Source organism: Zingiber officinale, chromosome 11B (genome assembly GCF_018446385.1).
Source record: "Zingiber officinale cultivar Zhangliang chromosome 11B, Zo_v1.1, whole genome shotgun sequence".
In the NCBI taxonomy this organism is placed as follows: domain Eukaryota; kingdom Viridiplantae; phylum Streptophyta; class Magnoliopsida; order Zingiberales; family Zingiberaceae; genus Zingiber; species Zingiber officinale.
The window spans coordinates 64133754-64157014 of NC_056007.1; the positions used below are offsets into that span (position 1 = coordinate 64133754).

The 23261-nt window shown below is 33.7% G+C and overlaps 1 protein-coding gene across 9 annotated transcripts in view; it reads left to right on the forward strand.

Moving 5' to 3' along the window:
• Window positions 1–23261, forward strand: part of LOC122033357 — a 48056-nt gene that overhangs the window by 14400 nt on the left and 10395 nt on the right. For all 9 annotated transcript variants that reach the window (XR_006126509.1, XR_006126512.1, XR_006126513.1 and 6 more), the window contains exons 6-8: window positions 3447–3547; window positions 5431–5549; window positions 21495–21535. Coding sequence is in view for 2 of the 9 variants with exons in the window: in XM_042592361.1 (XP_042448295.1) it covers window positions 3447–3547; window positions 5431–5549; window positions 21495–21535 (261 nt within the window). In the remaining 7 variants the exon portion in view is untranslated. The remainder of the gene's footprint in view (window positions 1–3446; window positions 3548–5430; window positions 5550–21494; window positions 21536–23261) is intronic.

Here is a 23261-nt window from a genome sequence, read left to right on the forward strand (position 1 = left end):
TCCCTCCTTCTCTTCTTCTTCTCCTTCAAGCAACCGACCACCAATGGGATCAAAAGTGTGCCACCGGCCCTAAGCTTTCAGAAGAAAAGAGAGGAGCCGACCTTTAAGAAGAAAACAAGAGAGGAATTGTGTAGATCATTATTCCTCTAAGGCACCATCTATCTTCTTTTATAATCTTTGGTAATGGCTAAAAACGAAAGATTTTAAAAACAATTAAAATCTCTCTTTCAAATTTCTTATTGTGGATGACTACAAAAGGAAAGTTTTAAAATTAAAATCTCTCTTTTTAAAACATTGTAGATGACTACAAAAAAAAAGAAAAATTTTAAAATTAAAACATCTCTTTTAAATCCCTTGGAGGATGACTATAAAAGGAAAGATTTTAAAATATTAAAAACCTCTTTTAATTCCTTTGTGGCCGACCACCTCTTGGGCTCCAAGCAAAGCTTGGCCGACCCCTTGCTTGGGTACCAAGCAAGGATGTGGCCGACCCATTACTTGGGTAAGAAGTGGACTTGGGTGGATACGAGGCTTTATACATAGAGGCTACAACAGAGACCTAGAGGAGAAATTGGTTTTGACCTCTTGATGAGCTTGAGCTTCCTGTGTTCGACCCGAACACCCAACTCAAATTCATCAATAATAACTCATACCACTAAAGAATTATTATTGAACTACCGCACCAATCCCATATTATATTATGGGCTCCTTCTTATCATGAGTGTGTTAATCTTCCTGTGTTTAAGATATTGAATGCCCATTAATTAAATGAGTTACTGACAACTCACTTAATTAACATTTAGCTCTAAGAGTAGTACCACTCAACTTCATTATCATGCCGGACTAAGTCCATTTGCAGGATTTACATAATAATCCTTATGAGCTCCTCAAAGGGACATCATCAACCTAGATAACTAGGACACAGTTTCCTTCTATAATCAACAACACACCATATAAATAATATTATTTCTCAACTTATCGGGCCTATTGATTTAACGAATAAATCTCACCCATTGATAAATTAAAGAAATAAATACTAAGTATATGTGCTTGTTATTATATCGGGATTAAGAGTACGTACATCCATAATAACAGAGGTTCTGTTCTTTTATGTAGTCAGTATAAAAAGAAACAATCTCAAATGATCCTGCTCAATACACACATAGTGTACTAGTGTAATTTTATAGTCAAGATAAACTAATACCAAATTATACTACAACCATTCCAATGGTTTGTCCCAATCCATCTTGGTTGTGAGCTACTATTTATAATTTATAAGGAACTGATAACATGATCTTCTGTGTGACACCACACACCATGTTATCTACAATATAAATTAAATGAATAACTGCATTTAACTAAATGCAGACATTTGACTAATGTGATTATTCTTATTATAAAATAAATATTCATACAAAAAGCTAGGCTTTTAGCATACATCCTAATAATTGCTCCATTAGCAACATGAATATTTGACGCGTTTTGTCATGGCACAAAGTTATGGAGTAAAGATCTATCACCTGTCATATGTTCCGATGCTCCTGAATCGATAATCCATTGCCCAAATGACTTGGTTTTTTTTTTTCCAAATATCGAGAATATACAAGCTTGTTGACCTTGTCCATAGAAGCCACAGCTTCTGGACCTGGGGAGGCTGTACATAAATAGGTGGCAGTTGAGGCAGAGGGCTGGCTCCCATATGCCTGCTGCGATGTTGGAGGAATGACGTATCCAGATGCAACAGTTCCATGGGTAGGATGCCCTGCAGTGCTATTTGGTAGTTGACTCGATGGAGGTTGTTGGACTGCAGGTGAATGATTGATTCTTTATTTCTTGATAGAGCCAATGTTCAAGAGAGATTCTATAAATACAATGTAAAGCAAGAGAAAAGTAAATGAAATACATATTTCCAAGGAGACATTAAACGAAGCTAGGTAAGCCCAAAAGACATCAAGGGGAAATGGGAAAGCATGCTTGCAATTAATATTTTATTTTCAACACATTTATGTAGACATAGCTTTCAAAATTTCAAATCTATATTGAATAGGAAAATTTTGAAAAATAAAATTGCAATTTTAGTAATAATATTTCACAATCCGTGTCAAAGTTTGTAAATTTTATTTGTCAAGTTAGGCAAAAGTTCGCAAAGTTTATTATTTAGTAAAAGAGAAAAATATTGGGAAAAAATATCAATAGTTAAATTCATTTGTTGGGGAAAAAGGAAGGAATATTAGGAAAATAAAAGACAAATTTTCAGCTTCTGAGCGGGAGAGTTGCTCAGCCAAAACTTCAGATTGGAAGAGTTCATGTATACCACTTCTAATCTCAATTTGCTGCTGCAACTTAATGTGATCCCTTCCCATGAAAAATGGTCTTTCAATTGTACCTAACATAAAAACTAATAATGATCAGAGAACACGAGAAAATTATTAACAAAATACAAAAACAATGGGAATCTGAGACGTATAGCTTGGTTCTATTGCTGATAGGAAAGAGATGAATTGAGTAATCTATGGGATTCATGACGTGAAGTTGATTAAAAAAATTGTTTTTTTCCCATGTACTTACTCTAGTTCATGTAGTTACTGTAACTACGCTACTGTAACTGCATGTGGGTGGAATAGTTGAACACAATTATAGTTAACTGATTAATCATATACAATTTAAATTGGGAAGAATATGATATAATAATATGAAGTAAATTGTGGTTCTAGAATTTTTCTAAGGCGGCCATTAGGGTTTTTATGTTAGAATTTCTATCTCATAACAATTTGTCTTTGAGTACTTGTTTCTACTGTTGTGTTGTGTCTAAGGGTGCAAACAAGCCAAACTGAGCTTAGCTTGATTGTATCCAAGGTTGTTCATTTTCTTATCGAACTTGTCTATTAAAAATCATGTGTAGCTCAAGCTAACTTGAGTTTTTTTTATCGAATTCAACTAGGGACCTTGTTGCTCTTATAATTTGTTAGAACATTGATCTAATAAATAAAATTTATAATAGTTTCTCATTTTTAACATATTATTGGATAATTTTAAAATTACAAAAAATATAGAGTATTAATTTTTTATGTATTTAATAAAAATAAAATATATGTTCATAATTTAGATTTAGATCAGTTAAATAAAGGTTTGTTCATAATTCAAACATTGTTCTTGAATATTAACAAGCCAAGTCACTAGTGCCTTGTTTATTTTTTATATTTTATGCTATCGAACAAAGGCCCTTGAACTCATGAATAAGGTTTTATCAAGTCAAGTACCAAGGATGTTCACAAACATCTGAGTTTCCATAATGCTTCCTACAAACTTCAGATTTATTCCTTATAGTTCTTGACTTTTTTATAACTTTAGGAGGAATGGGCTATGCTTATCTACTTTATTTCTTTTAGTAAGTTTTTTGAAATTTCAGCTACCATTCAGTTGATTATTGGCATTTTTGGAATCAGATATATGAGATTGGAGGTGGTTCAGGAACATGTGCGAAGTGTATTTTGGATTACATGATGTTGAATGCACCAAAGAAAGTTTATGACAACATGACATATGTGTACGTCTTTTACTTGTTTTAATGTAGTCAAACCAATTTGAGATACCAGTTCAATTAGAATGCTGTTAAGATATTTACTTTATCTTGGTGCATGTATTTCTTTGTTCTGTTTATTTCTTTCATAACAGTAGTGCCCTATATTCTATGTTTGTTACTTTGTTACATTGTTTGTAATGCGCTCACGAATCAATTCTTGGCACTTTGAAAGCCCAAAAAAATAATAAGCCTATAGGATAAAATATCTAGCAGATTTTCATGAGGCAGAGTTTAGTAAAGTTGTCCAGTCAATAATATATTGTCTCGGAATTTTCAAATTTATTTCCTCTTGCAAAACCAAATTTGCAAGAAACTAGTCTGTGCCATCTTACCTTTTATCTGTATTTTACCTGCATCCCACTCCGAAGCAATGTTTTTAAAACTGAACAGGTGGATGATCCAGTCACCCTGCAGGTTCTCAATGTTTTCGGTTGAACTAGGCCAAACTCTGGTTTAATGGGGACAAGGTTTCGAGTCAGTTTCAGTAGTTGATTGAAATGAGACTGATTTGATGGTCGACCCAATGAGACTGGTTCGGCACCGGGCCAATATACCAATGCTTGATGCTGGCGAATTGTAGTTGGAGAGAGGAAGGAGTTGAAAAAAAAAAATAGAAGACTACTAGATACCTAGGAGCTAGGTTTTATGGATCATTCTATACTAAAGTTTCGGTCCCTCGTTGAGATATTTCAGTTTTGACATCATGTTGCGCTGACACTCAACATACTTTGGCATGCATTGAAGTATGCAAGATAAGCTGGGATAATTTTTATTCTGTTAATGCACTTTCAGTTGGTTTGCTTATAAAAATAAGGCTATAACAATTAAATAGTCAATGCAATTAAAGTTTATGATGTGATACCGTAGTGATAGCCAACATATTTCACCATTTGTTAAAGCATGCCAAAATGGATTCTGATTACTCATTATGGTCATTCACTTAGATTCTACTTTTTATAATGCCATATCAATTATCAATTAGTAATTGAAATTAAAATGATTTTACTCATATTTTACTTTGAAGCATGTTGAGATGAACTCATTAAATTTTTTACACATATAATATTCTTTTACTTGGTTGCTTATAAAAATAAAACTATATAAATTAGATAAAAAATTAAATAATAAATTAAATTAGACTTTTGAGAAAACAATAAAAAATAAACATGACTTGAATTCACTTAAATACTTGCAGAAGCGTTCCAAAGCATGTTAAGTATTAGTTGGACATGATACTAATTAGCACGATAGACACATAATGAGATAGCAAAGGTTACCCATGCTTACACATATGCTGCTTGATATGCTATAAGGATTTCAAACCATGAATGAGGATGAGTCTGTTAAATGAAGTTAATGAACCTCCAGTTCTGGGGTTAGCTTGTTGAATTTGCTGATTTGTTTCGTTTGAAAAGCATTGCTTCAAAGGCCTATACTATGATTTAATGTTCAGTTCTATTTAATTATAGTTTAATTTTTTTGTTTGCTGTCTTTTTATACAGTTACTTCATAATTTATTTCAATTTTTCATTCCTTTCCATTAATATTAACTATCTTATTTGCAGTGACACATTATTATTCACCCAATCACTAGCCAGTGCATGTCATTTGTGTAGGAAATGAATAAATATAAGCCTGAATGACTTTTTCCCTCTAATTTGGCACACAATAACAACAACACTTTTTTAATCTTTTGTGGATGATGTGGAGATTACCTAGTTGATCATATCTACACTAATTGATGCAGCAAATTTTCCCACTTTTTTGCTAACTAATTTTAACATAACTGATTTAACTGAGATTGAGAATACTGTTGAGTATAAATTCTTGCAATATTCCTTTTGTAGCTCAGTTGAGATTAGTGAGTCACTTGCTGAGAAACAGATGCAAATGGTTGGAGAGGTTCGTAGCCATTTATCAAAATTCAGGGTTGAACAACGTGATGCGACTGACAGAATTGGATGGGGTAAGATGAGATACTCTTCTTTCATTGTTTATCATTCTTAGTCAGTTGCCATGAAACGACCCTACGTTTTTCTTTCATGCATCATATAACATTCCAATAAATAAGCAAACGGATTGTAATTAATAAACCAGTCATACATCCTGGGGATCTAAATTGAAAACTACTTTATTCTTTCTAAATCATAAATGTTATTTATTTATTCTTTATGCGGAATCGGAAGGTCCTCAGGAGTGTACTGTCCAGCCTAGTCTAGTCAAGGGTCTGGTGTTAGCCATTTTGCATGTCACGTGACACCTCAAATTAATAAAGATTAGGAACTCAACTAACTAAGAAAACACGTGTAGTAAGGAGTCCCAAGTCGTATTTTTCTAAGGATAACTAGTGAGTGTGTGAATGCTTAAGAATTGATTCAAAATTGCATTCGTACATCAACTAGGTAGATTCAACACTTTCATTTATGCCACCTAGATATTAAAAATTCGGATTTTATTATAGAAGATAGGCCTTTGAAACACCTAACTCCAAATCAAAAGTAAGCATTTACTCGACATGTTCAAGCTCTATTAAAATTGGGAGTTATCAGACCTAGCAAAAGCCGACATAGAACAACTGCCATCATTGTCAACTCTGGTACAACTATAGATCCTAACACTGGTAAGGAAGTAAAAGGGAAGGAAAGAATGATCTTTAATTACAAACGTCTCAATGATCTCACCAACAAAGACTAGTACAGCCTACCAGACATCAATACTATTCTACAGAAGGTTAGCAAAAGTTCAATTTATTCAAAATTTGATTTAAAAAGTGAATTTCACCAAGTAGCAATGCATCTCGAATCTATTGAATGGACTGTATTTTGGGTACTAAATGGGCTATATGAATGGTTGTTTTTGCCGTTCGGTCTTAAAAATGCACCAGCTATCTTTCAAAGAAAAATGGATAATCGTTTTAGAGGAATAGAGAATTTCATAGCAGTTTACATTGATGACATCCTGGTATTCTCTCAAAGTGAAGAGGAGCATGGAAAGCATTTGAATATTATGCTCAATATCTGTCAGCAAAATGGGCTAGTATTGAGTCCAACAAAGATGAAGATAGCAATACCAGAAGTGAAATTTCTTGGGGCTGTACTAGGTGATCGAAAAATCAAAAATTTGATTTAAAAAGCGAATTTCACTAGGTAGCAATGCATCTCGAATCTATTGAATGAACTGTATTTTGGGTACTAAATGGGCTATATGAATGACTGTTTTTGCCGTTCGGTCTTAAAAATGCACCAACTATCTTTCAAAGAAAAATGGATAATCGTTTTAGAGGAACAGAGAATTTCATAGCAGTTTACATTGATGACATCCTGGTATTCTCTCAAAGTGAAGAGGAGCATGGAAAGCATTTGAATATTATGTTCAATATCTGTCAGCAAAATGGGCTAGTATTGAGTCCAACAAAGATGAAGATAGCAATACCAGAAGTGAAATTTCTTGGGGCTGTACTAGGTGATCGAAAAATCAAACTTCAGCCTCATATTATAACCAAGATAACTGAATTCAAGGATGAAGACCCTCTCACAAAGCAAGGCATGAGATCCTGGCTAGGAATACTTAATTATGCTCGAAACTATATTCCTAACTTAGGACGATTATTAAGCCCCTTATATGCTAAGACCAGCCCTACAGGAGATGGGAGAATGAACTTCCAAGACTGGTCTACGGTGAAAAAGATCAAAGAAACAGTTAGGAGACTTCCTGATCTAGAAGTCCCCCCTGAAGATTGTTTTATTATTCTTGAAGTTGATGGATGCCTTGAGGGATGGGGTGGCATCTGCAAGTAGAAAAGATGCAAGTTTGACCCCAAAACTTCTGAAAAAATATGCGCCTACGCTAGCGGCAAGTATTCTCCAATAAAATCTACCATTGATGCTGAAATACATGCCGTCATGAATACACTAGAGGCACTCAAGATTTATTATCTGGACAAGAAAGAGTTAATCATTAGAACGGATTGTCAGGCTATTATTAATATCTTTGGGAAAACTGCAACAAACAAGCCCTCCAGAGTCAGATGGCTTGCCTTCACTGACTACATTACAGGAACCGGCATTCCAATACAATTCGAATATATTGAATGCAAAGACAATCAGTTAGCTGACGCCTTATCTCGACTAATCACTTGTCTTGCTATTTCAGAATGGTCGGAATAAATCATGGGAGGACTGGAATTGATCTCCCTAGCCTTGGAAGAACTTCAAGTACCACCCAACATGGAGGCACAGGCGAAAATGAAGACGGTTCTCAACAACCTCTCCAGTTGGTTGAACAGTACCAGAAGTTATTACAAAAGCAATACCCAATATCTCTTGATGAAGACCAAAGAATTAGTGAGCAACTACACCAACTACAACAACATACAGCCGTGCGAGCCACAAACGTCCCACAACAGCGAATACTCCACTTTCTCAAGCATGGGGAGTGCCATAGGCTAAGCACAAAGGATAACTGGTGGTGCGATTGGTATCCCGCCACAGTACAGGTGGACCACCAATTAGAACTCCTGCTGAGTGATGCTGTTAGCAGGATGAATAATTTCAAAGTTTTTGAAGCGGAGGAAGTGGACCCACCCACTACACCTTGTCTATACCACCGCCACCGTCCAACTAAAGTAAATGAGCTGTAAAGTTTACTTTATAAAGTGTGTGCTGTAAAGGTGCGAATAAAAGCACTTTATGTCAAAGGCGCAAATAATGCACCTTATCTAGTGTCTTTTAAAGATTCTCTCTTATCTGATGACTAAGAGCAGCTTGACAATGGGGCCATTGGGCACCCGGAGCTCTCTTCTCTCATCTATATAAGGAGAACCTGCACTCCTTTGCAGAACATTCAAGAGTCCCTTGAGCTCTACTTAGGAAAGAGTATTGTAAGCTTGTTATAAGAAGAGTCTGCATCTTTCGAGTAAGTTCTTATCTCTGTTATTTCAAACTTGCTGTTTCGATCTCAGCTTTCTTCTCTTTCCTTGTTTCTTCCCTGTATGCCCATTGTTTTGGTATCAAGCCATATGGGAGATGAAGTGGTATGGAGGAGATTCTCTTTCACATCTTGTTGAGTAAATGCACAAGTTTTTGAAATATTCCTTGCAATCATGAATGTTAACAACTGACTTTTTTGCATAATCAAAAAACAACAGATGTAAAGACCCAAGTTTTTTTTTTAAACATATATATAATGCATAACCTGGGGCATCACTTCTCATACTTCCATAATGGTTCCTTCAAATAAAATTACATAGACGATTCGAAAGAAAACATAACTACACGCGGAATTAATCTAGAAGGCCTTCGGATTGTACTGTCCTTGTTCTGAGCTGGCTCACTAGTCAATGCCTCCTATCTCATTCATCTCATTGTCTGAAAAAAAAAGATATAAACTGTGAGTCGAGAGACTCAGCATGTTCAAAACAATATTATGCATTAGTTAGCGTCTATAATCTAGTGTACCAAGGGAAACCACATCAAAGGTAACTTAGGTCCTACTTACTGGCACATCATGAACATGAGCGTAGACGTCTACTTAGGCATACAAGCATAAACATAAGCCTAAGCATGCGCGTAAGTTAAGTATACAATAAACACAACCAGGAGCATGTAAATAAACATAGGCATAAGCATACTGGCTAGTATAAACGTACATACTATGAATGAACAGAAGCATAAGCATAAGCATGTAATTAAACCAAGCATGAAATAGATATAATCATGAGCATGTATATAAACATAGGCATAAGCATACTAGCTGACATAAACGTACATACTATGGATGAACAGAAGCATAAGCATGTAAATAAGCTAAACATGGAAAAGATCATAATCACATAGAGTTAGTGAGCTCCCGGGCTAAGGGCACCGGTCACACTCAACTACATAGACACTCGGCCACGTAGATTTGGTGAGTTCCCGGGCTAAGAACACCGGTCACACTCTACCACGTAAGATTGACGAGCTCCCGGGCTAAGGACACCGGTCACACTCAGCCACGTAAATTGGGTGAGCTCCCCAGGCTTAGGTCCCCAGTTCATAACTTAACCCATAATAAGATTTGACAAGCTCCCCGGGCTTAGGTCCCCGGATCATAACTCGGTAAGCTCCCCGGATCATAACTCGGTAAGTTCCCCGGACTTAGGTCCCCGGATCATAACTTGGTAAGCTCCCCGGGCTTAGGTCACCGGATCATAACTTAATACATTTGAACATGCGCATAAACATAGCCATGATTACTACTCAAGCATGGAACATAAATATATTTTTGTACATAAACGTAAACAGGTTCATTCCATGAGCACTTAAATTATCATGATGGGAAGAAAACATAAGCCTATCCACAATCCTACTAGAGCAAATTCCAAGAAAAGAACATACACTTAAACATTATCATGGGCATAGACATGAAGATAAACTTAAACATGATCTTGAGTATAAACGTGAACACGAACCCAAAAGACGGTTATCCATATTCATCATCCCTTACTTGAACATCAATTACTTATCCTCATACAGTTATATACACGTGGCATTATTATATAACAAAATTCCTAGCATAAGAACCCAATTAAGCAAGGCTGAACTTAACCATACATGAACATAAATTATCTACCATTAAGTTGTGTTTCTCATTAAATATTTCATAAGCCTCATGCATGCCAATAACACTTTGTAATGTAAACCAATCCCCCTCATACAAGGCATAAATAATCATGGTTGTCCAAAAATATATAATCAGTGCGCGCTAGAGTTTATAAACCTATCTCGATAATCAGTGCGCGCTAGAGTTTATAAACCTATCTCGCCCCTAACCATTCTGTTAACACGTCAACTCCTAATATCTAAACAGTAACTTGGAACCTTATGTCCATGTCCACACCAACTTTATGAACCGATTTAACCTGATACCTATAGATAATTTTTCCATAAAAATCCATAACATGTAAGGTCATAAAACACATCCATCCATATAATTGGTGTGCTAGAGTTCCATATAATTGGTGTGCTAGAGTTTGTGAGATGTGTATACTTGTCTTTATTTATTTATATATATTTTTTTAATCCATTACATGCATAGTCATGAAACATTCCTGTCCATATAATTGGTGTCATACCTAATTGATTTCATAACAATTTAAACCTTGTAATCCGAAGCCTATTTTGATCATGAAGTTATCTAAGCATATTTCGTTTCATGCATCCTAAACCAAAATCAGATTAACGTATACAAAAAAAAGAAATCCTAAACATGGTTATGGTCCTAGCATCTTAAACCGAACCTAGCATACATCATAGAGCAATTCAAAACATGGTTATGGTCATAACATCTTAAACCCAATCTAGTACATGGAATCTAATATTATCGAGGAATATAATGGTAACTAACCAAACCCCAGTTCAATACACCTACCTAGAAACCTAACATCTAAATGCATTCAATTTTCTATTTAATTCTTGTATATATACCTATACTAAAATATCTTAAAAACATTACTGGCATAATAATAAATTCTAAATTTAATAGTGAGGGTTCTTGAGCTCCCACTCCACATGACATATATTCTAACTGGTGAATAGCATGCATACCACTTTTATAAAACCTCCTCAAAATCTTAAAGCCGAACCCACTTAACACATTAAAGTATGAACTCACAGGCATATATTTCCCTAGAGCATTATTAATAGATTAAAAACCAAGAAGGCGAACCCACTCATGCGTATTTTCTATAATATATATGAACTAATTAATGCATCAAGACAAGTATAGAACATGCAAACCCGATAAAAATAAGATAGATACTAACCAACATAAATTACCTACCATCAAGTTACATTAAATATTTCCTTAACCCCATACATGCATACTTATCACCTTCTGTAAAAAGGAGAAATTTCTAACATACAAAGCATTAACAACAACAGTTGTCCAAAAACATATATAGCCCATGTGTTAGTTTGTAAACATGCTTCACACCTAAAGCTTGATATGCCATCTGTAGCATGCAAATCTTAGCATCCGTTTTATTATTTCCTAAACAAAAGAGTACATGCATTTTATTTATCATAGATAATCAGATCACAACCATGTATTTTGTAAAAGAGGAATCCTTAACATACAAGAGCATTTAAACTAGTTTTGTCCATGTAACTCACGTGATAGAGTTGATAAACGTGCTTCACACCTAAGCATACTATTAAGCCATCAACCTTGATATGCAACTGTAGCATGCAAATTTTAATGTCCGTGTTACAATTTCCTAACAAAAGAATACATGCTTTCTAATTATCATATATAGCTAATCATACGAAATAAACTAAATACCCATACCGTAGCCTGCACCCCTTATTATCCCAGTTACTTTTTGTCATAAAGGAGTAGATTTATCTAGGTTAGAAATCAACGTGTGAGTATCGTTTCCCACTATATATGTATGGTCCGATGTTATTTCCCTCAAGTCGAAACCCAAATAAAATCCGCCGGCATTTTTTTTAAAAATTTTTCTACCTACACTTGATTTATAATTTGGAATATGGAAGAAACTAGTTATCAAAAGAATCATAGAAAACCCTGACGGTTGGTTAATCTTCCCGTACCTACTCATATTATTCCTAAATGCAGTAAAGGACATAGAAATCTACATGATCTGAATTCCACACATTATAGACATTAACTAGAGCATTAACAAGGTAGGGAACATGCCTTAAGTATTTAGCTCCTAAATCCTTGTCTTCCGTTGAAGCTCTAGCACCGGTGGAGAAACAAAAAGGGGGTAGGAAACCATCTTAGGGCCGGTGGCAACATCCAAGGTGAGGCTTTTGAGGGTAAAGTTTAAATAGAAGTGAGAGCTTAGGACCTCGTCTTCCTTCTTATATGCTAAGTCATTAATTGCATTAATTTTATACATATTTATATCCACATACTAATTTCATATATACATATATCCATATATATATATCACATATATATGGTAATATATTTAATTCATATTATAGTTTCTTAATACTAAGTCATTAATTTGATTTTTGAATCAAATTATATATTTCCTTATACTAATTTCATATATATAAATATCCATGTATATATCACATATACATGGTAATATATTTAATTCATATATAGTTTCTTAATAATCATTAATTTGATATTGAATCAAATTATATATATATATATATATATATATATATATATATATATATATATATATATATATATATATATATATATATATATGAGTCAATTGATATTATCATTAACATATATATATATATATATATATATATATATAATTTCACATTAAAGATCAAGGTTCTAAAATTCGCTAGGCGCTAGTCGGGCGGCAGACCAGTGCCTAGCGCCTAGGCCGCCTAGGCGGGGACTAGGCGCCGCTAGGCGGATTCCTCGGTATCCCTTGTTTCATGTGGACTGTGGACAATGTTATATGTAAATCTAAATATTGTCTTAAACAATTTCATAGCAATGAAGATCTAACTATGTATGCTGAAATAAATACATACTTTCCGATACCAAAAAATGAACATGCAGTAAGTTATCATAATCATATACTAAACAGTAGAACATTGGAAAATAGTAGCAATAGTTCAATTCAAGATTACAATGCATTGTGAGCTAGTAAACACTAAGCAAAATATAATTGTTAAATAACATAAATCATGTCTTAACAAAATGAGTTCAAAATTGGGAAAACTAATAATATCTCTACTCATATTTATTCTGCTTCTTCTTCTCCATAATTTTCAATAACTTGTTCTTCATCGGACACAAACTCAATATCATTATTGTGATCCTCGTCTTCTTCTTCGGATTCAAAATCATCTTCATGGAGTTCTCTCACTCTGGAGCTTCTTTGGGGTTGTAGATTTTCATCTGCTCCACTTGCTTCATCAACCATTTGCCAAGTGAGCCCGGAACCTAGTTCAACTTCATCATCTTCCCCACCATCCACAATCCAACCTTGTGCATTTGAAGCATCTTTTGCAAGAAGGACATCAACATTTCTTTCTTTTTCTCTTTTTTGTTTGTTCAACAATCTAGCATTAAATTGGACAAATACTAGATTGTTCAACCTGTTGGCATCCAACCTATTTCTTTTCTTTGTGTGAATCTAAAAAAACAGAGAAAGTAAATACTATAGTCAGTGCCTGAATATAAAGTATAGACGTTAAAAATTATAACTAATTTAATTAAAGAGTAGACTGAAAGTTTAAAACTTACTCCTTCAAATGTACTCCAATTTCTTTCACACCCAGATGAACTTGTAGTTAATGAAAGTATCCTCAATGCCACCCTTAGCAAGTTAGGTGTGTGAGCACCGTATGTACTCCACCATGCACATGGATCAAATGTATCATCATTTTTTTCACATGCTTTTGCTGCCAATGTTTTTCCAAATAACCCAGTCTTATTTCTATATTTTGGAAATTCCTTGTTAATAATTGTATCTTGTAAATCTAACTCATTGGCATGCAAAGTTTCCATGCATTCAAAAATCCCCATCGCGACCTCCTCATAAAGAGCAATCGAACTATCATTGTAGTAAAAATAAGGATTCAACAAAAATGCAGTGGTATGCAATGATGTATCAAGTCTATCCTTCATTTTTGACTCAATAATGACTATGATAGGCTGATAATTTGATTCCACGTTATTCAGAGCCACCTTGATATCTTCTTTAGCTTGAAGAAGCTCCCCATATAGAAACCCCATCGATAACTTTCTATCTCCATCTACCAATCGAAGAACTCTTACCAAAGGAGCAAATATTTTCAAACAAAGTGTTACACCATTCCAAAAACTCATGCTCATCACTGTAGAGTAAGCCAATTTTTCATTGTTTGTTTTTGACCATTTACATTTCTCCCACATATCACTTGTAAATATGGCCCTTAAACTAGCTTTTTTTTCAATCAAACTTTGCTATGTGAGGAAATTTGATGCAAACCTGGTAACTCCTGGTCGGACTATGTCTCTCTTCTTCATGAAACTTCTCATCAATGATAAAGTCTTATGGTGAGCATAGATGAAAATGGTAAAAGCCTTGGACTGCTCAATCACCTTTTTATATCGTGGAAGTTTGCCAATACTTTCAAGCATGAGATTAATAGTGTGAGTTGCACATGAACTCCAAAAGATCTCGGGTCGTTTTTCTCTCATCAATTTAGCTGCAGCCATATTGTTGGTGGCATTGTCTATTGTTCAACACACTTGTCAACATACTCAAAAATAAGTTCAGCTGTATGTGCCTCCTCTGAAGACTCCTTAGACTCTAAAAATGTAGTACCCTCCTTGCAATTAACACACAAATTTAAGATGCTTCTTCTTTTTCTATCACTCCATGCATCTGTCATGATCGAGCATCCATTCTTTGCCCATTCTTCTTCATGTTTCTTCAGCAATTGTTTTGTTCTTTCAACTTCGGCTTTCAATAGTGGCTCCCTAAGTTGATATTGAGTTGGAGGCTTGAATCCTGGTCCAAATTGACCCACTGCCTCCATTAGTTGCTTGAAGCTATCATTATCAACAGCATTGAATGAGATTCCATTTTCATAAACCCATCTCCCAACATATTGTTGAACTTGTTGAGTTCTCTCTTTGAAAAGAGTCTCATTTATATTTTTTTGCCGAAGTACTTTACTTCCACTGGAGCCTGCATTTTCTGGAGCAATTGCTGATGCATATCTATCCATGGGGCCAAGTGGAAGAGGTTTTTTAACTCCATCCATCCCTTCAATTTCAAGACCTTCTTCATCTACGGAAATAGTCACCTCTGCTCTACAACTTTGTTCTTCCATTATTTTGTTCTTCTTTCTGTTCCTCCCTTCTAAAATAGTCTGTTTGCACTTATTTTTGTCTTCTTGAGATGCTTTTCGACAACCAGATACATTTCCAGGTATATTTCCAATGTGCTCCTTTATCCTATACACTCCTCCTGACATTGCTTTTCCACATAACTTACATTTAATTTTGTCGAGGTTCTTAGGATCAATCAATATCCCAAACTCCCATCCGATGTCATTTGACTTTCTTCTAAGAATCCCAGATTCGGGTTGAGTGACAGATGCTGTCGAAGATGGATTGCTTGCCATTGATAACAGTCTAACAGATAATCTGAAAAAATAATATATAACAAGACATAATCACATAACATATTAAGTTAATACCATACAGACATACAATACAAAATATTTCAATAACATTAAGTCATTAACAAGTCTGAGAATATTTTTTTATATATCTTAATCTAATTAATAAAATTTATTCGATATTTGTTTAAATAAATTAAATTTTAAATATATTTTTTATATTTTTAAATCTGTTTTATACTTTTATAAATTAATAATATTTATTGGAATCTTTTAAATTTTAATTTATTTTTCATATTTTTAAAACTGATTTATATAAATTAATAATATTTATTAGAATTTTTAAAATTTTAATGTATTTTTCATATTTTTAAAACTGATTTATATAAATTAATAATATTTATTAGAATTTTTAAAATTTTAATGTATTTTTCATATTTTTAAAACTGATTTATAATTTATATAAATGATTAAATTAATAATATTTATTAGAATTTTTAAAATTTTAATATAATTTTAATATTTATAAATCCGATTAATATAAATTAATAATATATAAAATTTATAAATATGATTTATATAAAACATAAATTAATAATATGTATTATATTTATTAAATTTAAAATATTTTTTATATTTTAAATCTGATAAATGATAATATTTATTATAATTTTTAAATCTGTTAATATATAAATTAATATTTAATATTATTTATTTTAAAAAATTAAGTATATTATTTATATATTTAAATCTGATTATATAAGTTATAAAATTAATAATGGAATCTTAATTATATATATAATTTTATATATTCAAAATTCTTTTATAAAAATTAATACAATTTATTATAAAAATAATAAATTTAAAATATATTTAATTGGGATGATAATTTTATTAGGTTTTACGAACCAACCTATTATTGAATTTGAAATTATCCCCGTTAGGAATTGTTTTAATTTAATAAATCTAAAAAAATAAAACAAAAACAAAAAATGCCGTCCCCCTCTCGCGACTAGGACGACGGCGCGGACGCCACCGGCGCCTTGCGGGAGACTTCCGACGCCGCCGGAAGCTCCGCCGGACGTGTCCAGCACGTCCGGCGTTGCTTCCAGCGGTGCTGGAAGCGTCGCGGAAAGCTTCCAGTGCCGCTGGAAGCTTCACGAGATGTTGCCGGACGCGTCCTACGACGCTTCCGGCGGCTGCGGACGCGTCCGGCGTCGCCGGAGACTGCGCGACGACAGTTAACAACTTAACGAAAAAGCTTACCGGAGCGACGAAGCCTTGGAAGCGGCGCACCGCGAAATAGCGACGATGACGACGCAGCGACGATGAGGACGAAACAGCAAATTTGGAAGACGAAGCAGCGCACGGCGAAGATGTAAACAGCAAATTTGGAACAAAATATTAAACGTTTAAAACCTAAATAACTCGGTTGAGGCCCGCCGAGGCCCGCCGAGGCCCGATGAGTTCCGCCGAGGCCCGCCGCGGGCCGCCGAGAGCCGCCTAGGGCACCCGCGTTGGAGGTTTCCGGCGCGGCAGCATGCCGCGCAGCACCTAGGCGGCCGCCTAACCCGAGATTTCGAACACTGTTAAAGATATATCCATATCTTCAATTAAAATCTCCTATATATATCTTATAATTTTCCTATTTCCATTATTTATACTATATACTTTATATTTCCTATATATATCCTTGGTTATATAGATTTTTATATAAAAACTAAGTCGTCAATTTAATATAATTTTATATGGATATCCATATGTATAATATAGATATATAATTCATATATTATATGATTAAAATTTCTTAATCATTATTTACACTATATTTGTTACACGTTACCTACATAATATAATAATCTTATATATATATATATATATATATATATTTATTTATTCTTATTTAAATTATAGGGTTTATATTATATATATTATTTATACTTTCTTTCTATATACAATACATGCTACATAAAATTTTAGTCTTGTATTTCTTTTTTTTATTCTTGTTTAATTATATATTCTATATTATATTTAATATATCCTATTATTTTCTTAATTTGATTAATCCAAATTCCATAATTAAAGATTAACTTGATTAATCCTAACTAACTCATCTATTTAAATTTATAATTCTTAATAAAATATGAATTCTAATTAAATTTCAATTACTCAAATAAATATCCTTAATTAAATAACTTCAACAACAACAACAACAACCAAGCCTTTTCCCACTAGGTGGGGTCGGCTGTATGAATCCTTTTACGCCATTGAGCTCTATCTCCTATTATATCATCATCTATATTTAAATAAATTTTATCTTGTTTTATTGTTGCTAACCAAGTCTTTTTTTTTCTTTTATTTCGATAGATGTTTACATAGTTTCATCATTAATCAATCAATATTTGCACACAGTTACCAACCACCCAAACACTATGAACTCCACTGTACTTGAGGAATAAAGGGTAAACCTACTGACTTTCTCGGCTCTAGTTATATCTTAATTCATCCTTAATCTCTGCAACTCTCATCTTCTGCTCATGTGCTCAAGTCATAGCCCAACATTCAGCTCCATATAACATAGCAGGTCTAACTGCGGTTTTATAGAACTTACCTTTAAGTTTAATAGGTACTTTACGGTCACATAGAACACTCGACGCTCCCCTCCATTTCATCCATCATGCTTGTATTCTATGTAAGACATCTCTCTCAATCCCTCCATCATTTCAAAATGATTCTAAATATTTAAATCGCTCGGTTCCAAGCAACTCGTCCTCTCCTATCTTAACAATTGTTTCATTACTTCTAATATTGCTAAACTTAAATTCCATATATTATATCTTTAATCTACTAACCTTAAAACCTTTCCTTTACAGTGTTTCCTACCAAGATTCTAGTTTAACATTTACTCCTTCACGTGTCTCATCTACCAAAATATCATCTGGAATGGTAATGTGTCTTTGATGTGTCTAATGAGTTCGTCCATAATTAGGGTAAAAAGATAGGGACTTAGGTGATCCTTGATGTAACCCTATCTTTATCGAAAACACTTTATTAATTTGCCTAAAGTCTTTACTCTGGTCATTACATCCTCATACATATCCTTAATTAGTTCAATATATGTTACGCTAACACCTCTCTTTTCTAGAATTCCCCATATATGGACTCTATCATAAGTTTTTTCTAAGTCAATGAATACCATGTGTAGATCTCATTTTTGCTCCCGATATTTTTCAATTAATTGTCTAAGAAGAGGTATAGCTTTTATTATCGATCTTCTAGGCATGGATCCAAATTGATTTTCGGTCACCGTGGTCATTTTCCTTAATCTTTTTCTATTATTTTTTCCTAAAGTTTCATGGTATGACTCATTAATTTAATACTTCTATAGTTTGCACAATTTTGTATGTCTCCCTTGTTCTTATATAAAGGAATTAGAGTTCTTATCATCCATTGATCAGACATTTTTTTCGTTTCAATATCATGTTAAATAATTTTGTAAGCCATTCAATACCTTGTTTCTCTAAGCACTTCCATACCTCTATCGGAATATCATCTGGTCCAACGGCTTTTCCATCATGCATCTCATTTAAAGTTTGTTTTACTTCGAAGTTTCAATTCTACGATAAAAATTAAAATTTCGACGCTTATTTGACCTAATTAAATTACCCAAGTTAAGTTGGTCTCCTAAACCTTCATTAAAAGTTGATGAAAATACCTCTTCCACCGCTCTTTTATTTCTCCATCGCTACTAATACCCTATTACATTCATCTTTAATATATTTTATTTGGCTAAGATCTCTTGTTTTTCTTTCTCTCACTTTAGCTATTCTATAAACGTCTCTTTCCCCTTCTTTTGCATCCAATTTTCGATATAACCGTTCAAAAGTTTCATTTTTTGTTTCACCCACCACTTCCTGATCTTCTTTCTTGTCTATTTTACATTTCTTTTAAGTTTTCCTCATTCTTACAAATATATAATTCCTTATAAGCTATTCGTTTTCCTTCACTTTCTCAGACTTTCTCATTCTTTTCTTTGCGGTGCATGCGCCTTTGATTCCTCGAGGGCACTTTTAGTTACTATTTTCAACTTTGTTATTATTTTATCCCATGTTGTATTAGTGTGATCGTATATTTCCCCTATTGCTTGTATTTCTACCTTCTCCTTCAATATATGTCGCTTCCCATCCTTTAACTCCCACCACTTAATTCTAGGAATTGTATATATTTTCTTTCTATCAATGTTTAAGAATCTCCACTACTACCCTATGTTGGGTAGTTAAGCTTTCTCCAGGGATGACTTTGCAATCTTTACAAATCTTTCTATCCTTCTTCCTAACCATAAGAAAGTCAATTTGTGATTTATTATTCCCACTTTTGAATGTGACTAAGTGTTCTTTTCTTTTCTTAAAAAACGTATTAGCTAATATAAGGTCATATGCTATCGCAAAATCTAATATAGTTTTTCCCTTCCTCATTCCTCGTTCCAAACTCATAACTCCCATGTACTCTCTCATATTCCTCATTTTTCACTCCGACATGTCCATTTAGATCACCTCCTATTAAAATCCTTTCATTTGGTGAAATATTTTGTAATATTTCATCTAAGTCCTCCCAAAACCTTGATTTGGTAGCTTCATCTAATCCTGCTTGTGGTGCATATATGCTAATTATGTTCATAGTTTCTTTCGCCACTATTATCTTAAGGGCTATAATTCTATCCCCTTTTCTAACTACTCCTACAACTTCATCCTTTAACAAACTATCTACAATAATACCCACTCCATTTCTTGTTTTACTCTTTCCAGTGTACCATAACTTAAAACTCGTGTTCTCTATCATCTTTGTCTTCTCACCTGTCCATTTTGTCTCTTGTACACATAAAATATTAATTTTTCTCCTAATCATCATATCTACTACCTCCATTGATTTACCAGTGAGAGTTCCTATGTTCCAAGTTCCAAATCTTAGATTATTAGTTTTCCTATCATATTTGTTCTTATCTAACCTATAGTGTGAGAACTCTTGCCTATTTAACACTACACCCAAGTTCTCATGGAGATGTAGCGGTCCTTGCTGAGACGTTACAGTCAGACCCTGTAACGCGAACTCTTGCATATTTATCACTACACCCGAGTTCTGGATATGTAGCGGTCCTTGCCGAGACGTTACAGTCGGACCCTGCAACGCGTTCCTTCCGGGGAACAACCTAGCATTAACACAATAGTTTAATGGATTCATTCATGAAATATTTGTCATAGTTTGACGCTGGCTGGCAACCTAACGCAACCTTCTTCCTTTATCCGGGCTTGGGACCGGCCATGACCGGTCATCATGGGCGGAGTTTAATTAAATAACTTCAAAATCTAATTAAATTACAATTAATCCAATAAATCTCCTTAATTAGATAAATTCAAATTCTAATTAAATTATAATTTAACCCAATAAATCCCATTAATTAATTAAGTGGTTTCGTACACTACAACATATCTCCATATTCTTGTTGACCCAATGCTAGCTTAGCCATCAAACAGTCTTCAGGAAGAACATTAACTCAAAGAATCAAATTTACCAGTACTACGGTCTGGAAAGAGTACATGAAAATCTCAGTCTTGGTCAGTTTTGATTTATATTAATGTATTCAATCTGGATTAATGTAGAAGCTGAAAGCTGAGATGTTTGCTTGGCCAATATATCTCTGACATCAGTCACATGCATGCTATTTTCTTACCAAGCTATAATCCGTTTGATTCATTACACTGTTTTATATCCACTAGAAAAAAGTAATGTTTTATTCATTTTTTTTTCTTTTTCAGCCAATGGATATCCTGAACCATGCTGGGTGATCATGCTTGAGGTATGTATTTCTATTATTTACACATTAAGTTGTATTAGCTATATTTCTTTTGAATTTTTTTGCTATCATTCAGGCATTATAATGCTTTATACTTATTTTACTTTCTTCTTTACGATAACCATGCATGTACTTTTAGCAAACTACCCAAAGGGCACTCCTAAAAATTGGACATTCTCAAAGGGTGCCTTGTTTTGAAAATCCCTAAAGACAAACTCTTTCACCTTTTCTCTTTTAGAGACCCAAAATACTTGTAATGGTATAAACTTTAATATTTTTTTCTTTTTAGTTTTTTTTTGAATGCCTATTATTAGTTTGTACAAGTAAGGGTAACATTGGATTTGTGAGAGAAAGATCACTTTTTCATGCTTGAAATACAAAAACAAGGGCATGAACGTGGCCTTGGACAATGTTGATTTTGAGTATGATTTTCCTTTGTAATTTTGACATGTGTTAGTAATTTGACCAAATAGCTAGATGGGCTTTCATGTGCATGAAATACAAAAGAGCATGATATGTTCTTGAGATGACATTGATTCCAAATATAGTGTTGGATTCAGAAACCTTTAGGTTCAATGTGATTAAGGAATCAAGATGCGGTTCCAGGTGACAAACAATCAAGCTATTGCATAGAGCCTAGGCGGTAGGTGGTCGATCCACTACATGGCACCTAGGCGGTAGGGAAGGCCTAGGCAGTTAGGATTAAAGTAATGTTAAAATATGGAAGAGAAGTACATTAAATGTAAAAAATTTACAATCAAACAAATCATAACAAGAACAAGATATTTCATATTTCACATTGCAACCAAGAAAACAAAAATCACTAACATAATACAAAATTCAATAATTTATAGACATAAGTTCCAAGTATAACAAACACATAGCTAACTTATAATTAATAATATACTTCAATACTAAACATAGGTAAGATAACTAATGCCAAGTGAATGAAGAGCTTATACAAAAATCATTTTTTTAAACTTTAGACCCCATGTACCAATTGCCTAAGCTACCTGGATAAGCCGCTTGGGCTACATAGGCACTTAGGAGACCCCTTGAACTGCGTAGGCTGCCTATGACACTTTTTAAGGGCGTCCTAAATACAAGACAAGGTGGCCCATTGGCAAAATTACCTAGGCGGCCACCTTTTGAAACAAGGAAGATGATTTGCCCAAATTATCTTGATGGCTCCTATCCATGAGCTAGAAATTTAAGCGAGGGCAATTTGGGTATCTAAAAAGAAAAAGTGAGAGAAAGTACATCCTTTGAGAAATTTCAAAATTAGGTGCACTCATTGGGAAATTCACTACTTTCATGTTTCAGCAAATTTACTTTTGCTATTTCACTAATCCTTCCAAGTGGATATATATCTATAAAACTAGATTAGTAAATGTGTCTTCCTATCCATTATTAGGATGATGAATAGATGCCATTTTATGTATATAATGAGCAAGGTTATCAAATTGAAGGTTGTTTTGTAAATAATTTGAATAAGAATTGAATCATGAATTGTATCAAATTGTGAAGTGTAAGGTTCCTGTAAATATGCATTCAAGTACTTTTTAGCCTTAAATGTACTGAATAATGTAAATAAAATGATTCATAGAATGAGTACATGGTTATGATATGTCAAGTCACATAGGTTGCTGATTGTCTCTGTTTTACTATTTTCTTACTTTTTTGTTAACTTTATCATTAGATTTAACTGTTAATAGTGTGGTGTACAAAT